The sequence below is a fragment of the Phascolarctos cinereus genome, unplaced genomic scaffold (assembly GCF_003287225.1).
Source record: "Phascolarctos cinereus isolate Bilbo 61053 unplaced genomic scaffold, phaCin_HiC Scaffold_9;HRSCAF=440, whole genome shotgun sequence".
Lineage (NCBI taxonomy): Eukaryota > Metazoa > Chordata > Mammalia > Diprotodontia > Phascolarctidae > Phascolarctos > Phascolarctos cinereus.
In genome coordinates, this window is record NW_027556402.1 from 253,959,758 (window position 1) to 253,978,847 (window position 19,090).

The window sequence follows — 19,090 nt, forward strand, 5'->3', positions numbered from 1 at the left end:
TTGAACCTTGCCGGATGAAATGGAGGCCGTTTGCTAAGTGCTCCCTCTTCTCTCCTCCTCAGCTCCCAGAGCCTTCTGCCTCTGTCTCTTCCTTCACCCATTTCACATGAGATCTGGCCCTTCTGCTTGCAGAGGCAAACCCCTTTCCATGCACAAGTGGTCCCATTCTATTGTCTTCTCCACAAGGCTGCCCCTTCTGTCACCCCCCCTTCTCACTTACCTTCAATCTCTCCTTGCCTCCTTACTTCTTCCCTACTGCCTACAGACATGCACCAGGTTGGTCCATCCCTGTTAACCATCCTCCCAGATCTCTTCTCTCATTTCTGGCTGTGCTGGTAGCCAAATCTACCACCAATGCTCTCACTTCCTTTCTTTTTCCATCCTAAACTCTCCGGTCAAGTTTCTGAGCTCGTTGTCCAACTGAAATCCCCCTCTCTAAAGGGACCGGTGATCTCTTCATTGCCACCGCTAGGAGCCTTCTCTCAGTCCTCTGCAGTTTTTGACACTGCTCTGTCACCCTCTTCTTCTTGACACTCTTGTCTGGGACACTGCTGTCCTCTGGTTCTCCTTCTGCCTATTGGATCTGTCCTTTTTATTCCTTTTGGCACACTCACTAACTCATGATTAACCCCAGCCCTGCTCTGGAGTCTCCCTTTTTCCTCTATCCTATTTTATTTGGTGATCTCATCAGCTCACTGGAGTCAATGGTCATCTCTATGCAGACGATTCTCAGATCTGTCTGGCACTAATCTCTCTTCCAGACTCTAGTTTCATGTCTCCAGCTGCCTAGTGGATAGCTTAAACCTGGATGTCTTGTAGCCAACTTAAATTCAACATGTTAAAACAACTCATTATCTGTCCTCCCAAACCTTTTCCCCCTTCCTCATTTCTCCATCGATGTCCGGGGTAACATCATCCTCCCAGTCCCCTAGGCTCCCACCTTAGATATCATCCTCAGCTCCTCACTCTCTCACCTGTCACATCTGACCAATTTCAGGGAGCTATGGCTTCCACCTTTACAACCCATTTCCTGTTCACTCCCTTTTCTCCTGTATGCCTGCCTCAGGTGAAGGCCCTCATCACCTCATGCCTGGATTATTGCAATAGCTGCTGAGTGGTCTGCCCACTTCAGTCCATCCTCCACTCCGCTGTCAAATTGAGGCAGGTCTAGAGGGCAAGACTGACTGTGTGTGTGTGTGTGTGTGTGTGTGTTGTCATACACACACACACACTGCCATTCACTAAACTGGCTCCCTGTTACCTCCAGAATGAAATCTAAAAGCTTCCATTTTCCTTTTAAAGCTCCCCATAACTTGGCACTTTCTTATCTTATGCCTCCCCCTCCTCCCCATATTCTTTGAGCCAGCTTGAACAAGATACTTCAGACTCTGGCCTTTTGGGCTGGCCACCCCGCCTCCTGGGAGCTCTCCCTCTCCTCGTCTCTGCCTTGTCCAAGGCTCAGCCCAAGTCCCACCACTACAGAAAGGCCTTCCCTTGTGAGTCACATGCAGCCCAGGCTGTTTCTGTCTCGTTGGTACAAAGTCATGTGCATGTTTTCTCCCCCATTAGACTGGGAGCTCCTTGGGCAGGGACTGGTTTTGCCTTTCTTTTCATCCCCATTGCTTCACACAGTGCCTGGCATATAGTAGGAGCTTAATAAATATTTACTGATTGACATCTCCCGTTTGACTGTGAACTCCTGGAGGGCAGGGACTGGTTTTACCTTTTTTTAAAAAATCCCCAGTACTTAGCAGTGCCTGGCACACAGTGCCATAGTTGTTGTTGTTGACTGGCCTGCCTTTCCCCTTCAGCAGGGACACAGAGCCAGAGGGAGCTGGGAAGCACAAGGCTGGGCCTATGCTGGTGGCCCTCGGGCTCTGTCCACAGCCCCAGGGGCCCTGCCTGCCCACCATCTGCTCTCTGCTGCCTCCAGGGGCTTGAGTCAGAGGCTAAGAGGACTCCACCCGTGTACACATCTCCTGAGAGAGGACAGCTGGAATTTCAGGAAGGTCATAAAATGTCAGGGTTGGAAAGGGAAATCAAAGGCCCTCTGATACAATCCCCTCATTTTCCAGCTGGGAAAGAAAGGTCTGCAGAAAGTCCTACAACTAGGAGGCAGCTGGGCTAGATTTTAAATCCAGTGCATGACAACACAGCCTGGGTCATAAAGCTTGGAGCAGGGAAGCAGTAAAAGAAAGGAGAGAGGGGTGGGGGGATGACAGGCTGAAAACGAGAAGGGGGAGGCACAAGGCCAGATCCAGGAGCTGAACCTATTCCTGTCTGAGATTGCTTTTTGAAAATGATGGGAGCAGAAAAGTTACTTATTCGTGTTTGGAGATGGTATGTCTCCCAAACTGGAAAGAACCTGGCATTTGGATTCAGGAGACTGGAGTTCATTTCCATGTTCCAGACAGTTGGCAAGCCTCAAGGTGATGGCATGGGGTAGGGAACTTGAGGCCACATGTGGCCTTCTAGTTCCTTGGGTGTGGCCTTTTGACTGAGTCCAAGTTTTACAGAACAGATCCTTTTACTAAGGGGATTTGTTCTGTGAAGTTTGGATTCAGTCAAAGGGTCGCACTTGAGGACCTAGAGGGCCACATGTGGCCTCCAGGCCCCAGGTTCCCCACCCCTGGCATAGGCAGATGGTGAGGGGCAAGTCCCCTCACCTTCTCAGGCTTGTTTGTCCATCAGTGAAATGGGGAGAAGAGTCCTTGCACCCCAGGGCCTAGACAGCTGTTCTAGGCACAGTGGCAGCAATGGTGGGCACAGCCAGTCAGCTCTCTGGCACAGCTCCAAGGAGGAGTTTCCCTTCCTCCCTCTCCCCAGTACTCCATTGACCCCAGCCATGCTCACACAAAAACCTACAGATAAGGAGGTTATGGGCTCCATTATTGTGTGTTTATTAGTCAGCAAGAAGCAAAGACTACTAGAGAAAAGCAAAGTCTCCTCCCTCCAGGAGGACTGATCTAAAGATCAGAGCCCAGACACATGAAGTGGTGCTCCTCTGTGGTTGCAGCTTTTCACCCTTACCTAGGGGAGAGGGGGAAGGGCTCATGTTACACACACTGCAGTTTGAGGAACTCCAGGCTGGGCTGTGGGATCTAGTCACTTTCCCTTCTGAGGGGAACTGCCTCCCTCAATAGACCTAAGGCCACTTTCTTAAGGTGTGGGAAGTCAAGCAACTCTCTGAAGGTGAAGTCATCCACTGGTTTTTTTTTTTTCTGTCCATGGTCCTTGAGCTCGTGGCTGCAACCACTAGAATTCTTCCCAGGTTCTGGAAGCAGCTGTACCTCTGGGCTGGTGGGGACAGCCCCAGCGCTCCCGGAGACAGAAATGCCACAGCAAGGCAGCAAGGCTTATGCAAATCAGGACTATCCCCATCCCCACAGCTATATGCACCAGGGTCTGGGGTCTAGGAGGAATGGAGAGATGGCGGCAGGGTCCAAATAACGGAAAGGTGGTGGGCAGGGCAGTCCCATCTGCCCCACCTCCCTCTGGAACAGCACTTATACCAGCGTCATTTGAGGCCACCACACAGAGGACATAAGCTCTTCCAGGCTGCAGTCCTTCCAGTTCTGCCCTTCGGACGGTAGCGTTGAACAGAACAGGAGGGCCTGTTCTGACAAGGGCACCTCCTTCCCAGAGCTCAAGCCAATACTTATCCACAGGGGATAAGGGAGCGCACCAGTGGACTACTGCCCGGCCCTGTTCTGCCCAGATATGCACTTCTCCAAGACGAGGGGGCTCTGGAGGTTTGTGGGAACTGGAGAGAGCCGGGCAGAGGCAGGCTGTGCCATTAGAGCCCTGGAGTTCTTCACAGGGCACTTGCAGATGTCTGCATCGGTCATAATCACACAGATTGTTCTTAGGAGGGGGGGTCTTCTCTCTCTCCTCCTCCTCTTCCTCAGTGTCCTCTGAAGAGAAAGACTGAGCCAGGTGTGGTAAAAAGAAAACAACAGCCAGAAACTGCAGGAAACAGGCTGAACTCAGCATGACACCTATAACAAGGGCAAGGGAAAAAAGTAGTTAACCCTACAAGAAGAGATCATAAGAGACACCACATGTAAAACAACTGCAGACAGCAAAAAATACCTGGAAGTACACCTGCCAGAACAAATTCAGGAATTATGTGAACAAAATTATAAAAAATCTTATATAAGTAAAATCAGACTTAAATGATTGAATATTAATTGCTCATGGGTAGACAGGGCCAATATAATAAAAATGACAATTTTACCTAAATTAATCTATTTGATGTCATCCAATTAAATTACCAAAAAAAATTTACTGCATTAGAAAAAATAATAATTCATTTGGATGAACAAAAGGTCAAGAATATCAAAGGAACTAATAAAAATGTAAAGGAAGGAGGTTTAGCTACTATCAGATCTTAAACTTTATTATAAGGCAGTAGTTATCAAAACTATCTGGTACTGGCTAAGAAATAGAAAGGTAGATCAATGGAAAGAAGTAGACATACAATTTACAGCAGTAAATGACTATAGCAACCTTATGTTTGACAAGTGTAAATTGAGTTTTGGGGATAAGAATCCATTATTTGGCAAAAATTTTGGGGAAAGCTGGAAAAGTCTGGCAGAAATTGAGCACAGAGCAATATCTTACACCGTTTACTAAGATAAGGTCAAAATGGATAGATGACCTAGATAGAAAGGGAGATATTAGAAGAAAATTAGAAGAATATTACCTATCAGACTTCTAGATAGGAGAATTTATGGATAAACAAGAGATAGAGAGCATTGTGAAGTATGGAATGGATAGTTTTAATTGCATTAAATTAAAACGGTTTTGTACAAAGGAAATTAATGTAGCCAAGATCAGAAGAAAAGCAGAAAATTGGGGAAAAACTTTTTATAGACAGCTTCTTGGATAAAGGTCTCATATCTCACATATATAAAGAACTTTGTCAAATCTATAAGGATATGAGGCATTCCCCAATTGATAAAATGGTCAAAAGATATGAACAGGCAGTTTCCAATGAAGAAATCAAAACCATTGTTAGATGAAAAAGTGCTCTAAATCTATTGATTAGAGAAGTGCAAACTACAACAACCTTGGGATATCTTTTTATACCTACCAGACTGGCTAAAATGATAGAAGGGGAAAGAAACAAATATTGAAGGGGACATGGAGGAATTGGGATGCTAATACACTATTGGTGGATTTGTGAACTGATCCAACGATTTTGGAGAGCAATCTGGAATTATGCCCAAAGAGTTATTACACTGCCTATATACCCTTTGACCCAGCAACACCACTACTGAGTCTGTTTCCCAGGGTAATCAGGGAAAAAGGAAAAGAATCTCTACGTTCTAAAATATTTATAGCTGCTTTCTTTGTGGTGACAAAGAACTGGGAATTGAGGGGATGCCCATCCATTGGGGAATGGCTGAACAAGTTGTATATTATTTTAATGGAATGCTATAAGAAATGATGGCAGCTAGGTGGTGCAGTGGATAGAGCATAGGCCCTGGCGTCAGGAGGACCTGAGTTCAAATGTAGCCTCAGACACAGAACACTCACTAGCTGTGTGACCGTGGACAAGTCACTTAACCCCAATTGCCTCACCAAAAATAGAAAGAAAAAAACATTTAAGAAAAAAGAAATGATAAGCTACTGAATTTTAGAACAACATGGAAAGACTTGAATGAAATAATGAAGAGTGAAATGAGCAGCACCAAAAGAACGTTGCATACACTTTTAAGGACAGAGTCGAACCCAAATGTTCCCCAATGTACACTAATGTTTATAGCAGCTCTTTCTGTGGTAGTCAAGAATTGGAAATGGAGGGGATGCCCATCACCTGAAGAATGGCCGAGCAAGTTGTGGTCTATGAATGTAATGGAATACTATGGTGCTCTAAGAAATGATGAGCAGGCAGACTTCAGAAAAACCTGGAGAGACTTGCATGGACTGATGCGGAGTGAAGGGAGCAGAACCAGGAGAACACTGTGTGATAACTGACTTTCATAGACTTGGACCTTCTCAGCAATGTAAGGATCTAAGACAATTCCAAAAGATCCACAATGGAAAAAGCTATCCACATACAGAGAAAGAACTTAGAGGAGTCTCAATGCAGATGGAAGCAGACTATTTGCTCCCCTCTTATTTTGTTTTGTTTTGTTTCTTCTCTCTCAGGGTTCTTCCCATTGATTCTAATTCTTCTTTACAACATGACTAATGTGAAAATAAGTTCAATATGAATGTATATGTAGAGCCTATATCAGATTGCGTGCTGTCTTGGGGGGGGAGGGGGACAAAATCTAAAACTCAAAATCTTATGGAAGTGAATGTTGAAAACTAAAAATTAATAGTTTAATTAAAAAAACAAGAACATTTTGAGTGTTGTAAATACTCAAATAAGTACCAAGATATACAAAGGAAGATGCTATCTGCTTCTAGAGAAATGATCAGTGGAAGTGTATAGTATGGTTTTACACACACACACACACACACACACACACACACACATGTTTGTGTCTAATGGTGACCTTCTCTAGAGCAAGGAGGGGAGGAGAAGGGAAAAAATATCAAAAAGTAAGAGTAAGAGCAGAGAAGAATAAAAGAAAGTGTAGAAGGAAACACAGAAAACAACAAGAGTATTTATTATACAGTTTTTTAAAAAAGTAAACGGTGAGATGTAAATTCATGGTTTTATAGTGAATCCTCATTTTAGGTCATGCTGTGTACATGGAAACGTTCTTTTTCTGGCTTCATATATTTAAGTTCAAAACTAATCAAAACAAAACAAAAGGCAGTCAATTAGAACTGTCCCTTTTCCAATGTCTTATAGGAGGTGGGCAGATAAAAGCCATATGAGAGTCAGGGAACAGAGGAAATTCTAATGAGATAGCAAAAGAGGAACTGAACAAGAGGGTCCCAGATCTCTCTCTCTGTCTCTGTCTCTCTCTCTCACACACACACACACACACACACAACACACACACACATACACACAAAATCAGGCTAATGCACTAATTAGCCAGAGCTGCCTTTGGCCCAGTGCCCATGACTTGACAGAATTTCCTAGGATCTAGAGCTAAGAAGGACCTTGCCTACAGTCAATATGCATATGAACAAGAATTAGGATTTGAACAGAACCTGACCTGTGGTTCTCTCCACTACCTTTAGGCTGCCTTTCTATAACACAGAGAAAACAGTGAAATTTAGGTAGCTAGACACCTTCCAGGGTTCTTGCTAGTTAGCTGGCACAGGGGATAGACCTAGAGTCAGGAAGACTTGAGTTGAAATGCGACATCAGACATTTACTAGCTGTGTGACTCTGAGACACTTTACCCTGTTTGCCTCAGTTTCCTCATTTGTAAAATGAGCTGGTGAAGAAAATGGCAAACCACTTTGCCAAGAAAACCCCAAATGGGGTCTCAAAGAGTCAGACGCGACTGAACAACAAAGGAGCCTTCAGGCTCCTCATCTGCTGCCAGGTTTCCCCCCAAGCCCTCCCATTAGTTCTCACCTCTGACATCTCCCACAAAGCCCAGGCCTCACTCACCAGCTAGCAGCTTTGGACTAGTGTTTCTGGATCGGTGGTTCAGGTGCGGGGAGTTCTCATGGCAGCACTGGAGGAGAATCTCAATGGCTCTTAAGCTCCGCTGCCTGATTTCATCAAGAGCCTCCGATTTTATAAGCCTCAGCAGTGATGTCACGATCTGCTCCCCCCACCCCCATCCGTGGTCCTGTGTCTGCACAGAGAAGGGCTGGTCCCAGCACAGGGTCTGAGTCACGGGACTGGGGATGAGGAAAACCACATTCATCTGGCCCAGCTGGAGGCCAGGCTTCCAGGGTCCTGGAAAGGAAGGGGAACATGGACACCAGCCAGAAGTTTAAGAGCGGAATGCGTTAGGCATGTGAGGAAGACGATGAGTTTCTGTGTGGACAGCACATCTGCACAGAGGTACAAGAACTGGGTCCATACACAATTGTTCTGGCCAAATCCCGACCACACCCACCAGTTTATTTCCTGCCTTCCACCTCCCAGTGGATAGAGGGAGGCATGAGACAGAACAGTTCTCAGTGTGTCAGCCCCCAACCCGCCCCAGTCCTGGGCCACATGAGGGCCCCACGTGAGATGCAAAGATTAATAGCTTCCACAAGAACCAAGCTCACCCCAGCCCCCAACACGTGAGCAGCTCTGACATGAGAGGGCCAAGAGGGGGCTGCTCCAGGGGCCGCTCCTTTTCCATTCCTCGATTGATGACCTTCCCAACGTGGCCCAGTAAGGAAACCAGATGGTGCGAAAAAAAGTTTATTGTGGAGAAAACAGGAAAGGAAAGTGCTGGACATGTAAGGACCACAGCCCCCACTCTCAAGAGCTGGAGCAGGCTGAGCGGAGGCGGGGGGTGCCTGAAGGGCTCTCCACGCTGCCCGGAGGGTCTGCGCTACCCAGGGTTTCTGGGCAGGTGGACGGCAGGTTGGCCTCGGTCAGCAGGGCTGCATCCTCCCAGGAGCCAGAACCTGAGTGGGGGAGAAAAGAAGGGAAGACATGAGGAGGAAGAAGAGGGGGAGACAAAGGGAGTGTGAAATAGTGCAACCACGACCCCCCCCCCAACTCCCAGGCCCTTCTAGGCTGCTCTGGCCTCAGGGGTAAAGGACATCAGGGCCCCTTACCATCACTGGTCTCCTGATCCGGCCCCTCTTCGTTAAGAGGCTGCACTTCGGGCCCTTTCTCCTCTGGCAGCTGACTCCCTGCAGGGAGAACGAAGGGGGCAATCACGCTTGGCTGGGTACATCTTAGGAAGGGAAAGAGAAAGGACGGGGTGAGGTGGTGTCTTTGTCTCTGCCCTTGGCACATACCTGGCCCCAGGACAGCTTCGTGGTCCCCGTCATGCTGCGATTTCTCTGGAAGCCTGGTTAGCTCGGCTCGGCCTCTTGGCCCTAGCCCTAAGGAGAGGGAGAGGCAGTAGGAAGCCGTTCCAACAGTGACATACACTCCTTCCCCACCACTCCCACCTCCTCCAAGCAGAGGGACGGAGGGGCATCATGCTTACTCCTGATAGGGGCTGAACTCTAAGGCTGGCACTTGGGAGGCCTGGGCTCCACTGGGAAGAAGTGGCTAACCCTGGCGTCACTTACTGCGTGAAGTTATCGTGAAGAAAATGCTGAGTTGCATGGTGTCCTGAGATACTACACACATGTGAGTTATTGCTGCAGAGGCCCGAGCTCACACAGAGAGCCTGGCCAAGAGGAACTAGCTCTATAGACAGACCGTGAACCCGACCACATATGGGAAATTGCCCAGGCCTCATCCTGGTCCCCAAGTGTTCAATGCCCCCCCTTTGGCACCAGGGCACTCAGAAGAGACCCCAAATTCCCCTGGCTTGTTGGCCCCTTACAAGGCTCATGATGAGCTGAGTGGCTATAAGGTATTATTCCTGCTATGGTCAGGTGACCTTAATTTTTTTCAAACCAAGACCTTCCTATGACAAATGGGCCCAGTCATGACTGGCACGCCAGCAGCGGCATGAGACATCAAGGACACGTATGACTGGAAAGGAAGTGAGCTAGCCAAGAAAGGGGGAAGGCAGGAGGATCTCCAGAGTCAGGGCTCCAGCTGCTGCCACGGTTCTCTGAGGCCAAGCCCAGGGCAAGAAGTCCCACAGGAGAAGAGAGTGTTCAGGGGAGATCCCAGACCCATGTGCGTCTGCCTCAGGAGGGGGAGGCATCCCGGACAAACCTGGCCGTCTGGCGGGGACCCTTCTCTGGCCTTCGGCCTGGGAGCCATCCTTATCTTGGTTCGTAACCTAACACAAGGAGAGAGGTCACTGAGCTGTGAGGAAGCAGGGACCCCCAAAGCTCTCCTTGGAAGCCGTAGCCCTGGAGTTCCAGATATGCCTGGCCCACTTCACAGGAGGGCACGAGAGGGTCCTGCCCACAATACCTGCAAGGTGAGGCGGTGCCTGGGCCAGATGCCGCCCCACACCCACTGCAAGTAACTGAAGAGCACAATGACACTGAGGAAGGTCAAGTTGCTGGCGATGCCAATGACAGCCGAGGTGACGGGGAAATTGTAGAGCAGATACCTGAGGCCCAGTGGAGAGGAGAGTCAGCATTACAAGAGAGCCTGGATGGCTCTGAGGTAGGGGTTTCCCCTGCTTGGGTTCAAAGGGCTCTAACCTGTAACGTTCCTCCCTCCTACTGACTAGCCCGGAGTTGGGGAGATGCTTAGAGTCTTGTGTCAAGAAAGCCAATGTCTGAGAGCTGTACCTTGTGTTAACTTAGGAGCCAGGAGGGAATTAGGGACCCAGTCGCCTCACCTAATGGAAGGGGAAACTGAGGCTTAGCAAGGCAAGTGGCTTGCCCCCAGTGACTCTTTGTGGCTGGGGCTTCCTTCCTTCACCATAGCAGATGCCTCACCCCAGCCTGGCTTCGGGGAAACAAAACATCCTCAAGATTGAAAGCCTGCCCTGCCCCAACAGGAGGCCAAGGCACAGCCCACTGGAAAGGGCCAATGCCCTCCTTTTCCCTTCCTGAGGTCTGTGCTTCAAAAGCCCCTCCTCCTCTGGACCCTTTCCTACCTTAGCCCCGTAAAGTGGGCGTGGATCCGGAGCTGGGCCCCATAGAGCTGAATGCGGTTGCTATGGATCTCAATTACTGCACCTGTGGTTGGCATGTACTGTGGAGGAGGGACCCAGTGTCAGTGCCAGGAGCTCCTCAGCGCTTCCACTCTCTCTCTCTCTCTCTCTCTCTCTCTCTCTCTCTCCCTCTCTGTCCCTCTTCACTCTCCCTCTGTCTCTCCTCTCCTCCAGTGCTCAGCTGCTCCCCGCTTTCCCTGCCTTTCCACAGTAGCCCTGCTTAATGGCTGCTACCTTTCAGTAGAAGGGGCCAGGGCTCCCCCACTTCCTACTAGACCCTGACTTCAGGGCCCCGCAACCTCACCAAGTCCTCCCTGTAGTCTGCATACAATTCCACCTCCAGGAGCTGCTTTTGCTCTGCAAAGCCAGATAAGAAGAGGCCCGAGAAGACAAGGGTGTCCAGCAGCGCAGCAACGTTGAACGATAATGCAGCATTGCCTGTGAGGGCCAGCAAGGAGACGTGAGCTGCCCAGAAAAGCCAGGATAGCTCAAGTTTTGGCGCGTGCCCCCCCCCTCCACTGCCTCCACTCCTACTCGGCCCTTTCTCTCAAGATCTCTTCAGTATGGTCTGTTCCCGTGCTTCTCCCCAGCCAGGGCCTCACTCCCAGCCCACCTGCCCACTTACCGGGCTCTGCATCACCATCTCGAGGGCACCTCAGTGCCCTCTTGCCTTTGGTATGCTATAGAGCACATTCCTTTCTTTACAAGGTCCCACATTCTGGATGGCTTCCAGGACCAAAACCACTATTTTAGTCCCAAAAATCTGTCCTCCCCCCTCCCCCATTGTAATCAGAACAGTCCCTGGTCAGGGATTCTTAACCTGGATCTCATAGTCCTTGAGTTGATTTTAGAGGGGTCATGAAATTGGATGGGAGAAAAAATTACACCTTTCCTTCAATATAATGCTCTTATAAACAGGATTCTGGGAAGGGGTCCAGAGGCATGTGCTCAGACAGCCAGAGAGATCCAGGACACAAAAATGGAACACTAAGAGCCTTGGATCCTTAGATCAAGTGGAGTCTGACAATCACATGGAACAGATGCATTCCAAGTCACTGTTGCTAGATGCTAGGGATAAGATGGTCTAGGTCAGGTTGTCTCATTATCCGTTGGGATCAAGAGCTCCTTAAAGTCAGGGCCAGTCTCAAAGTTGATGCTTCAGCCAAGGGCAGGCATCCCATCCCACCCCAAACTCCACCTAAGAGCCCTGAACTCTTAGCTCCCCGCCAAAGACCCTCCTCTATGGCTGGATTGCCCTCCACACCTCCCCCCTGAAGACTCACAGAACGGGCAGAAGAGGAAATGACTCGTCCACCTCGGGTGTAGCAAGCAACGGTCACCATGAACATGCCCAACTCCTGGTTCACCGGGGACTCGGGCATCTCCAGCTCCAGGGAAATTCGGTATGGTTGTCCATACATCAACACCTGCACCACACGGGGGGGGGGGGGAATGTTACATCAGCCCTCTTCCTAGCCCCAAATTCAGCTCAAGTGCCTCTTTTTATTACTATCTTTTGCTTTTTCATCACTTTCATTTCTGAATTTATCTCCCCCCACCTACTAGTGAGCCATTATTTGTAACAAAGAATTAAAAAAAAAACCCAAACACAATTGAGTAAATCCAACCAACACGTCCACTGAGTCTGACAGCATAAGAAACATTCCAAGCCTACAGTTCAGCACCGCTTCAGTGGTGGGGAGGTGTGTGTGTGTGTCTGTGTGTGCGTCCTCCTTCTGACTACCTTCCCCCAGAGTCTCCCTTCGCTCATCCACCTTCCCCAGCCCCACTGGACCCACTTCAGTGCCCCAGTCTCTGAGGGCCAGAATCCTGGTCACACTTCTCACATTGGGCCTCACTTCCCTTGTTTAAAGACTGTTGCACATCAGTGACTCCCCTTCTTGGAAAGCAAACTCCCACATTGCCAAATGGGTCATCCGTGACTAAGGCCTATGTGTGCTAAAGAGACCATCCCCCCTGGAACCAGTTTGACACATTTTTATCATTAATTAACCAACAGTCAGCAAGCAGTTCCTTTTTCAGGAAACACTACTGTCTCATCCCTAAAAAGCTCTTCTCCAGTCCCCCTCCTCCCTGGTGCCATTTGTAAGAATGATCGCACCCGACTTCTTCAGCCTCCTCGTCCATGTCCAGCCAGGCACCCCGGGGGTTTCCTATTCTAGGAGATCACAGCTGCCCTTGCTTTAGCTCCGAAGTTTACATCTCTGCCCTGATCATCCTGGGCACCCATGGCACCTCCAGCTCAATAAAAGCCCTGCAAGGAGCCCATCTTTAGCTAATACTATTAACTCGTGGGAGGATGAATTCCACAAGGTCACTGTTTCCTTTAGCGTGCGTCACTCTGGTTTTTGAGGTTTCCAACAGCATCACTGGAAATGATGGGGTGTCAGCATCTTGTGACCAAGTTTGGGCCTTTGTTCTTCGCAGAAAGAAGAGCAGGAAGTCCCCCAGCCCATCCTTGCTCACCTGGCCCACCTTGAGGCTCCCTCTCCTTCCTCAAGCTTTCCCTGCTGAGGCTCCTCTGGCCCAGCGACCTTCCTAGCACTTCTAGATCTGCTGCACACATACTTCATGACACTCCGGGCTGGGCCGCAGGACCGAGTGCCTTGCCTCCCGCCGGATCAATGCTGACTAAACCGAATGCCATCGGCTCGGGCGTCTTTCCTCATTCTCTGTTGTCTCGGCCCTGAGCTGGTTCTGCGTGGGGTGCCCAGCAAGCACTCAGGAGCCAAGCACTCTTGTAAAGGGCTCCCCACACTCTGTCCAGCATCTCCTCTCAGGCATCACTTCAGCTTGGCAAAACCTCACCTTTCTAGGGTGTGCCCAGACAACTCTGCAGAGATCATCTGGGCTGCCCTTCTCCAAAGATGAAGCTGACCTTGGGAAAGAATGACTCCCCTGTCCCCAAGAGCCACAACCACCACTCCAAGACCTCCCCTAGGTCAGGTACAGACGTACTGCAGCTGAGGTGGAGAGGTCATTCAAAGAAGCAACTGCTACCTCAAGGAACACAGGAAACGGAAATTCACCTGCCTACTCCTGACCCCTTACCTGGCAAAATCAAAATTTATCATCTTGGCATTTCGCTACCCACAAGAACCAAATGGTTCCTATGAATCTGAATACTTCGCTGCATATACATCTTTCAAACCTCATTTATTTAGGGAAGGGAAGGAATAATCGTTTATTAAGCACCTACTACGTGACTGGTATTGTGCTAACCACCTTACAAATATAAACCTCATCTGATCCTCACAACTACGCTGCGAGGTAGGAGCTGGTATTATCATCTCCATTTTACAGCTGAGGAAACAAGGCAGACTGAAGGGAAGTGACTTGCCCAAGGTCACACAGCCAGCATCTAAGGCTGGCTCTGAACTCAGATCTTCCTGACTCCAGGCCTGGCACTCCACCCACCAAGCCACCAGTCGCTTCTAACCCTAGCTCTCATTTACACAATCGTGAACTCGGATGGCTCCTGGCACAGAAAGTCTCAGGAGGATGCCACGGCTTTCCCCTTTCCCCTTTGGCAGAAATATTCTCTGATCTCTAGCCTCCAAGCAAGCCGCCCATCTGTGATCAAACGTTCACACTGCCCTGTTTTTCAAGCCTTTGTTGCAAAAGCTTGCCAAAGGCTTCTTGAAGGCCTAAGTAAATTCTGCCCTCTGATCAGCAGCCCAGATTGAGAGCTGGGAGAGCCCTATGATGCCAGCAGTGAGGAGGAGCCCGGAGGTGATGTGACTGGTCCACGTCCCAAGGCAACAAGCGGCAGAAGCAGGCCTCAAGGCCAGGTCCCAGGACACCCATATGTAACACGCTGTCCAAGGCGTAGGCCTGCCTCTGCAGACAAGACTACTCATGGGAACCTTGTTGCCTTTTTCCGAGTCCAGTTCTCCTTTGCTTGCCCAGCTCTCGAGGAGGGCTGACTGGCCTGCAGTTTCTTGACTGTCCTCAGGACGCATGGTGACATCTGATGACCCCTCGGAGCCGGCTGCCATTTCTGACAAGCTTATGTATCTTAGCCGTCAGTTTCACCATTTTACCCTTGAATCCATCAGCACTTGGGTGGATGCTCCCTCAGTCCAGTGATTTATGTTGTTACTAAGAAAAAACTACCTGTGCATTTAACAACGGTCACAGATAGGAGAGCGGAATCCTTCCAAGAAGAAGACTCTCCTTCCCCCTTCTCCCAATTACACCTCCTCTCACCTGCCCAGTCCCCAAGGCAGCCTCTTTTCCTGGAGCTCCCTCTCCCACCTTTCCCAGCTTCTCTCTCCCACCCCTTTCCTCTACTCACCCGATCGTGTCCACCTTTAACCAAGGAGACATTGGCAACAGGAAAGGAGCAGAGAACAGGCCCAGCAGAACCACAGTCTGTCCTAGAGTGCGAATGAAGGTACATCATTTGCCTTACCACCTCCACTGACCCCCTGTGGGGGCCCAGCCTTCTCTACAGTACACAAGATGTTAGCGTCTCACTCCCACTCCCTTCTTCTGCTGCCTCATCATTTTTTCTAGTACAAGATAGTGGAGCTCACTGCATCCGAGAGAAGGAAAACAGTGCCACTACTGCCATCATCTCTGTAGTGGTAGGTTCTGTGACGTAAAATAAGAGTCAAGTCCCTTGAGAATGAGCAGGGCAGGAAAAAGGGGGGGAGATAGAGCAAGAGGGTCCCAAAAGAGGGAAGAAAAGGCACCCCCAGTAAGAAGAGTTGAGGGAGGTTTCTATGATCCCAGGTTGGGTTGCTTTACATTATATTCCCTCAACAATGGGATGAATGAGTGAGGGCTCACCGGCAGGGGCTCGAGTGGAAACGGCTGTTGTAAAACATGGTACGCCCCACAGAATAGATAAGGAAACTTCTTCTCTTGGCAGGGGAGCAAGGGACTACCAGAACACAAAGTCACTTTACACTGGGTCACTGTACTGGGTATTTGTACTTAAATGTTTTTCTTTGTTACATGGGAAAGTTCACCTCCAAGAAATGTAGGTAGGGGAATTTCCAGAAGTGACTATGATAGAAAAATCAAAAGCTATCTTCAGCAAAACTTCAAAAAAGTATATAGTCTGAAATAAAAGAAATGCCACGGAGGCTGCAAAGTTCATGGGGGCCCTCAGAGATTGCAGTTCCAAAGAGGTCAGCTAGCATCTTCTGATCATTTGAATGAGCTGAGGTTGGCCCCCAGCCTTCCCTAAACACCCCAGCCCAGCCTCGTACCAGCCCCGGGGGAAAGAGAGAAGCTCTCTGTCAGTCAGCTGGCCCCCAGCCTTCCCTAAACACCCCAGCCCAGCCTCGTACCAGCCCCGGGGGAAAGAGAGAAGCTCTCTGTCAGTCAGCTGGCAGCAGGAAACCTCTCACCTGTAAGAAATGTGGACTGGGCTGAGGTGGCTGACTGTGGGCATGTAGGAATAGTAGAAGGAGCCATAAAGGAAGACAGACGCCCAGAGGAGGAGAAGGATGGTGCAGAACAAAACTCCAAACTGCAGCAGCAGCTTCCGGGTTCGGCCTACCACCATTTGGCCCACCTCCTGGGCCCAGAGCAGGGCTGGCACTGGGTCACTGGCCATGGGGATAGTGGGGGGGGGCAGCCAGGACCTGCCTAGGCCCAGGTGTCAGGCCACCTTGTCCAATTTGCTCAGTCACCTGGAAGCTACCCCTGGCCATGGGACAACACAGGCAGCAGTTCCTAGAACAAGATCAAGAAGGAAGAATGGCTCCTTCCTCTGTGGAGGTGTCAGGAGGCTGGAGACAGCCAGACAGAACCACCCCCGATTTAGTTTGACTCAACTACTCTGTCTATACTCCATTCCCGTGCCCACAGCCCCAGCTGTGATTATTTTTAAAATTCTATTTACATTGAGCTTTAGGGTTACAAAGTATTTTTCCCACAATCCAAATAAGAAAGATGGGAAAGGTCAAGTGTCGGCCTTCTTTCTTCCCACCAGACACATCCAACTAAGCGCTGGCCCTACTGTGTGCAGCTTCTCCCTTATTAGCCTGTGAGCCAGCAGGGCAGGGTTTTATCCTAAATTTTGTCTCCCTTAACATCCACCCAAAGTAATTAATGCTCAAGACATTCCTAATCTGATTAACACGGGTACATTCTGTCTAAGGATGTACATCGAAGCCTACCCTTGCTCACCCATCCTGTGTACCTCTTTATCTGCAGCTTCCCAAGTCTGACAGAGGGGAGGACCCCACCCCCCCAGGGTCCTTGCTCGTGCGCTTGGGGCACCTCTAACCCAGGAAACGTGGTAAGACATTTATTTAATAGAGAGTCACGAGACAAATGTCAATAATCTCCTACATCCCCAATTCAGAGAAAGCTGATCTGGAAGCAGGGGTGGGGATGGAATAAACCTTCCCTACTCATCCCTTTCACCTTTCATAGAGGCAGCCAGCCATGAGCATGGATAGCATAACAGAAAGTGTCTAGAGCAGCTCGGAGGAGCATCGAGGTCTGGGCTCTCACAGATTCCCCCACCCACCCCAGGGAGCTGGTCCTAGAAGGGTGGAGGTAATTGTGTGCCTCAGCGTGTGCCCCTAAGGCAGGTCCCTTTATGTTTCTGAACTTCCATTTCCTCACCTGAAAAATGGGGCAATCCTTGTACTTCTTACCTGGTAGTACTTATTGTGAACAAAGTGCTTTATCAACTTCCAAACTAGAGAAGTGTGAGTTATAATTCACTGCTTCAAAAGCTGCCAGAGCTGTTATCCAATACCTCCGTGAATCTGGGCAAACTCAGCTCTTCCCTCTAAAACAAGCGCTATGGCCTCGATGACCCTAAAGGCCTAAATCCAGCTCTAAATGCTAGAAGCTACAAATCCCTGGGATAAGGGAGGAAGACCAGGAAGCAAACAGTTCAAGGAAGGAGCAGAAAAACGAGACCCTTCTGTCTGCTGCCGGAGCTGGGCAGCTGGCGGGAGAGCGGAGGGTGGACACTGTGCAGAGGGTTTGAGGACAGAGGGCTGGGCTCTGCTACCAGGGGAACTTAGGTGGCTACTTAATGTCCTGGGGCCTCTTTGCTTCTGTTTCAAATAAGGGGAAACAGATGACCTCTAAGGCCTCTTCCAGGCTCTACTTATCATCTTGCATTAAGAAAACTCAACCTCTCTCCTCTCATCTGTAACATGAGAGGCTGCGTCATGTACTGGGAAGGGCACCCGATCTGAGGTTGGAGCAGATGCCAGCTACCTGCGTCTTGGGCAACCCATTATATTTTCTGAACCTGCCTCACAGAGTTTTTCGTGAAAAAAGCACTTGGAACCCTGAAAACACTGGAGCAAAGGGGAGGAAGGATGAACACCGGGGCACTCCTACAAATAAATAAGATCTCAATAGCCCACGGACCTAGGTCACGGGGTCACAACAGGAAAGGGCCTTTAGAGAGAACCTAGTCGAACCCATTTCAGATGAAGGGAAATCTATTTCTGGACGGCCTGCCCCCACACCCCCACCCCCGTGATTATGGGATTTGCCTCAGGTGACCCCGCTAGGAAGAGGCAGGGCCGGGGACTCCAACTCAAGGCTTCTGTCTCATCGCAAACGTCCTCACTGCAGACCCCCACCCCCGCCCTGTGCCTTGGGTGGAGGGCAGCAAAGCTCGGGCTCACGGTGCAGCCCTCCCCACGCCGATCTGGAGCGAGGAGGGGCCCCCCACTCTGGGATGACGCGACTGCCCTCGGGGACCCACCCGAACAAGTCTGGTCAAGCCTCAGTTTCCCGCATCTGCCTCTCGGGCCTAGTGGCGCTCCCGCCCCGCCTCAGTGGCTCTACCTCGAGGATGACCAGGCCCATGGGCCACAGCAGCCTAGGGGGGAAGGGCACAGCGGACATCCCTCCCCCGCGCCCCAGCCGGCAAAGCGCCGGCGCCCAGCCCGGGCCCAACGACGCCCCGACCCGGGCCTCACAATGGATCTGTGAGGTAAGCGCCGCGGGGGAACCCCAAGGCCGGGGGGGAGCCCGAGGCCCGGGGGGCTGCGGTCTCCCTCCCGCCCCTGTCTCCCGTCACCTCCCGGCGGCCCGCCAGTCCGCTCCTCACGCAGAGGCCTCTGCGGCCGGCCAGCCCCCCTACCTAACCGGGTCACCATGGAAACCATGCCGGCCGGCGGAGCCCCGCCGCAGCCGCCACAGCCTCCTTCTTCACTCACCGGCCTCTGTCGCAGCCCCGGCAACGCCGAGACGAGACTTCCGCCTCGCGCGGAAGCTCCGCCCCCGGCCGCGGTCCTGCCTTTGTACCGCCGCTGGGGGCGGGGCCGAGCGGCCCGGCCCAGGAATAGGGCCCAGCGATTGGAGGAGACGTCGCGCGAGGGGCGGGGCCCGAGAGGCCAAGGGGCGGGACGAGGCCTGGCCCCACCCGCTGGCTTCTAGCGGCACGTGCGCAGACCAACGGGCTGCGGCTCCGTTGCCGTGGGAACGAGAATTGCTGCCTCCCTGCTTTCCCCACCTCCCACCCCCAC

At 50.7% G+C, this 19,090-nt stretch overlaps 2 protein-coding genes across 2 annotated transcripts; both read right to left on the reverse strand.

Moving 5' to 3' along the window:
- Nucleotides 1-2,876: 2,876 nt before the first annotated feature.
- LRRN4CL (LRRN4 C-terminal like) lies at nucleotides 2,877-8,224 on the reverse strand. Its single transcript, XM_020967986.2, has 3 exons — nucleotides 8,143-8,224; nucleotides 7,529-7,822; nucleotides 2,877-3,998 (listed from the first exon to the last, which is right to left on the reverse strand). Exons 2-3 carry the CDS (start codon nucleotides 7,788-7,790, stop codon nucleotides 3,256-3,258), a joined length of 1,005 nt encoding a protein of 334 aa, XP_020823645.1. The 5' UTR covers nucleotides 7,791-7,822; nucleotides 8,143-8,224; the 3' UTR covers nucleotides 2,877-3,255.
- A 41-nt stretch (nucleotides 8,225-8,265) lies between these two features.
- Nucleotides 8,266-18,883, reverse strand: BSCL2 (BSCL2 lipid droplet biogenesis associated, seipin). Its single transcript, XM_020967985.2, is given in 12 exon segments — nucleotides 8,266-8,490; nucleotides 8,644-8,721; nucleotides 8,830-8,916; nucleotides 9,710-9,776; nucleotides 9,914-10,055; nucleotides 10,551-10,648; nucleotides 10,912-11,012; nucleotides 11,015-11,045; nucleotides 11,891-12,034; nucleotides 14,926-15,007; nucleotides 15,989-16,316; nucleotides 18,782-18,883. Coding segments are annotated over 11 exon segments (1,188 nt in total). The 5' UTR covers nucleotides 16,198-16,316; nucleotides 18,782-18,883; the 3' UTR covers nucleotides 8,266-8,341.
- Nucleotides 18,884-19,090: the final 207 nt, after the last annotated feature.

What these genes read in the sequence shown, in the direction of transcription:
- LRRN4CL (XM_020967986.2), bottom strand. Translation starts at nt 7,790, where the DNA reads ATGAATGTGGTTTTCCTCATCCCCAGTCCCGTGACTCAGACCCTGTGC. An exon ending in TAGTCCAAAGCTGCTAGCTG is followed by an intron (nt 3,999 to 7,528) that starts GTGAGTGAGGCC and finishes CCCTTGTTATAG; the next exon opens with GTGTCATGCTGAGTTCAGCC.